General features: G+C 52.7%; 1 protein-coding gene across 1 annotated transcript in view; it reads left to right on the top strand.

Moving 5' to 3' along the window:
• The first annotated feature begins 368 nt into the window (after positions 1–368).
• The window catches only part of SAMHD1 (SAM and HD domain containing deoxynucleoside triphosphate triphosphohydrolase 1), a 60,163-nt gene continuing 57,048 nt past the window's right edge, over positions 369–3,483 (top strand). The window contains exon 1 of the mRNA XM_017859095.1: positions 369–836. Coding sequence (XP_017714584.1) covers positions 623–836 — 214 coding nt within the window. The 5' untranslated portion in view covers positions 369–622. The remainder of the gene's footprint in view (positions 837–3,483) is intronic.

The following is a 3,483-nucleotide window of genomic DNA, read 5'->3' as shown; positions in this document are numbered from 1 at the left end:
AGAAGTCCTAAGTCCCCTCCTGTGTGGACACCAGACAACAGGTATCCCAGGGCCCTCTAGTTGCCCAGCAATACTGTGGAATGAAGACACCTTCAAGTCACATTTGAAATCATTCCGGGTTCTTCCATTTCAACACCTTGGCTGTTTTTCTCTTCACTGGGAAGGTGCTGGCAGCCTAACGGCCTTTTAGGTTTCTTTTAAGTTTGGGGCATCTGAAACCCGGCTAAGGTGCGGCGGGTAGTGTACTTCATTCGAAGAATACCCCCAATTCACCAGACCAGACCCGAATTGCGGGTGCGGGGCCGGGCGCTCTTTCGTCCCCCCTTCCACCAGCACTACCCTCAGTTCTGCTTCTAGCCACGCCCTTTCGCGTTCACGTCCAGCGTCCCGGCAGGATTGATTGACGAAGACTGGACTGCCATTGCGCCTGCGCAGGGAGCCCAAGGCTAGAGCCGCTAGGCTGCCCTGCCCCAAGGGCTCAACTGTCAGTGAGCCTGCGCAGGAGGCTAATAGGCTGCCAATACTGCTTGGACTCCCCGCCAGGGCCCTGCTGTCAGTGCGCCTGCGCGCAGGCCAGGAGCCGAGGTTCTTGACTTTGCTGTGCTGGACGCCGGGTGTAGCCATGCAGCAAGCCGACTCCGACTCCGACCAGCCCTCCAAGCGGCCCCGTTGCGATGACAGCCCGAGAACCCCCTCAAGCACCCGTTCCGCAGAGGCAGACTGGTCCCCGGGCCTGGAACTCCATCCCGACTACAAGACATGGGGTCCGGAGCAGGTGTGCTTCTTCCTCAGGCGCGGTGGCTTTGAAGAGCCAGTGCTGCTGAAGAACATCCGAGGTAGCGGCTCCGGAGGGGCTGAGCGGCGAGGGGCGGCGACCTGGGGCGCGGGCCAGGCGCCCTAAGGGAGGGGGCCCCACGAGAGGACCCAGGCCGGGGAGCGAGCCCTGCGGCAGGAGGCGCCCGGGAGGGCGGACCTGCGCTGGGGGCGCCGAGGGAGGGAAGACCCGAGGCGGCGAAGGGAGCCCTGCGGCGGGGGTTCCCAGGAGGGCCTGCGGCATGGGGCGCGCGGGACTGACTCCCCGAGGCTGAGGAAGAAGACATGGGGTCGCCTGGGGTAGGCGATCCGTAGGATGGGAGCAGGCGGCCAGGATTGAGGACCTGGGAGGGGCAGTAATAGATTGGGATCTCACTCTGGTGGGTTTCTTCACTAACTTGCCACCCCGGCGCCGGACAGGCGAGACTCGGGTCCCTTTTTTTTTTTTTTTAGTTAGAAGGAGATTTTTCCCCAGACCTTGGTGGGCGGCTTGCTGTCATCCAGGCTCGCGGGACCCCTCCGCGCTAACCGCAGCTCCTTGAACACTTGCCACATCAGAGGATGTTCTGGGGCTTTTAGGTTTCTGTTTCCTCCCTGAATTGAGACTTTCCCTGAAGGGGAAGGAACTGGCTTGGTTAATCTCTGAATTCCCGTCACCTTCCTTGGCATCCCAGTAGCGCCCGATGGGCGTGTGTTGACTGCACTTGCAGAACATTGTAAGGATCGTGTTTTGCTCTTTAAAAGCAGGTTCCCCTCCAAAATCTGAACTCTGGAGTTGTTCAGTTGACCCCTTAATCCCCAGCATGCCACAATTTGGCCACATCACCTGGAGAAGTGTTTAGGTTGAGTTTTAAGCATTCGTGTCCAAGCATCCATCCTTGTGAAGTCTGCTCAACTTTTTGAAGTGGGTGTGAGATTTGACTCCTGCCTTGTATCCTCTAGGTGTTCAATAGGAAGGTGGTTCTTTGGTGGTTGGGATTTGCAAATTTAGTAAATTTTTGCATTTGTTAGGTGGAGCCCTGTTTGGCTAGGTTGGAAACTGGGGTAGGAGGAACAATAGTGGTTCAGGACCCAAAGATAGCTTGAATGAGTATGGGAAATTGCATTTCTCCTTTTTTCTTTTGTTTCCCCCTTTTGCCCTTTCGTTTCCCTTCACTGCTGGGATGGATTATTGCTTTATTTTCTTTGACTAGCAACAAGTGGAGTGAAGTAGTTCCAAATTTTCTGTCTCAAAATGTGATTGGCTCTCTGTTTCAGTGGTCTGTAGATTAACTTGTTACCCTCCAGAATGATGTGTGTTCTCTTGAACCCACAACCCAGTGCTATCAAAGACACTATGTGCTTTCATTTGGTAAAAACTGACCAACTGTTCCCAATTGTTCATGTCTTACCTTCTGCTTTGTCTTGACCAAACTTTATTCAGACTTCTCTCTTCCCTTATGGGCCCCTCAACTCTTGCTTACCCCCAGATCTGAGCAGGCAGGCCCTAAAGCAGTGCAATATGCCTCCCTCTGGTCAGTTTCTTTTAAGAAATGGCTGACCACAGTAGGATGCTGTCCTGTTGGGCTACACCGCTCATTTTCCCTTGCTCATCCAGGTTCCCTTCCAAAGATTCTGCTTACTTCTGCTTGCCCATCCTTTACCATGTAAAAGAAGACCATTTTTCTCTTAGATTCTTTTTTTTTTTTTTTTTTTTAATTAGAGACAGGGTTTTGCCATGTTGGCCTGGCTGGTCTCAAACTCTTGGCCTCGAGTGATCATCTGCTTGCCTCGGCCTCCCAAAGTGCTGGGATTACAGGTGTGTGCCACCACGCCCAGCCTCCGTTTGATTCTTGGGCCTCTGTTTGATTCTTTTTTTAAATTTCTTTTCTTTTTTTTCTGAGAAGGGGTCTTGCTCTGTCACCCAGGCTGGAGTGCACTGGCACAATCTTGGCTCACTGCAACCTCTGCTTCCTGGGTTCAAGGCGGTTCTCCTGCCTCAGCCTCCCGAATAGCTGGGATTACAGGTGCACGCCACCACACCTGCCTAATTTTGTAATTTTAGTAGAGATGGGGTTTCACCATGTTGGCCAGGCTGGTCTTGAACTCCTGACCTCAAGTGATCCATCCATCTCTGCCTCCCAAAGTGCTGGGATTACAGGCGAGAGCCACCGTGCCTGGCCAGGCCTATGTGTTTGATTCCTGAGCCTCTTGCAGATATCTGATACTGGAACTTTCTCCCTATAGCAATAGTCTTTTTTTTTTTTTTTTTTTTTTTTTTGAGGCAGTCTCGCTCTATAGCCAGGCTGGAATGCAGTGGCGTGATCTCGGCTCACTGCAATCTCTGCCTCCTGGGTTCAAGCAATTCTTCTGCCTCAATCTCCTGAATAACTGGGACTACAGGTGCCCACCACCATGCCCGGCTAATTTTTGTATTTTTAGTGGAAACAGGGTTTCACCATGTTGGCCAGGATGGTCTTAATCTCTTGACTGGATGATCCTGCCTTGGCCTCCCAAAGTGCTGGGATTACAGGTGTTAGCCACTGCGCCCTACCAGAAATATTTCATCTTTCTTTCTTTCTTTTTTTTTTTTTTTTTTTTTGAGATGGAGTCTCGCTCTGTCCCCGTGGCGGGACTTCAGTGGCGTGATCTTGGCTCACTGCAAGCTCCGCCTCCTGGGATCTCCACCTC

This window comes from Rhinopithecus bieti, unplaced genomic scaffold (assembly GCF_001698545.2).
Source record: "Rhinopithecus bieti isolate Rb0 unplaced genomic scaffold, ASM169854v2 scaffold_38981, whole genome shotgun sequence".
NCBI classification, from domain to species: Eukaryota; Metazoa; Chordata; class Mammalia; order Primates; family Cercopithecidae; genus Rhinopithecus; species Rhinopithecus bieti.
This window is presented reverse-complemented; position numbering and strand designations above follow the sequence as displayed.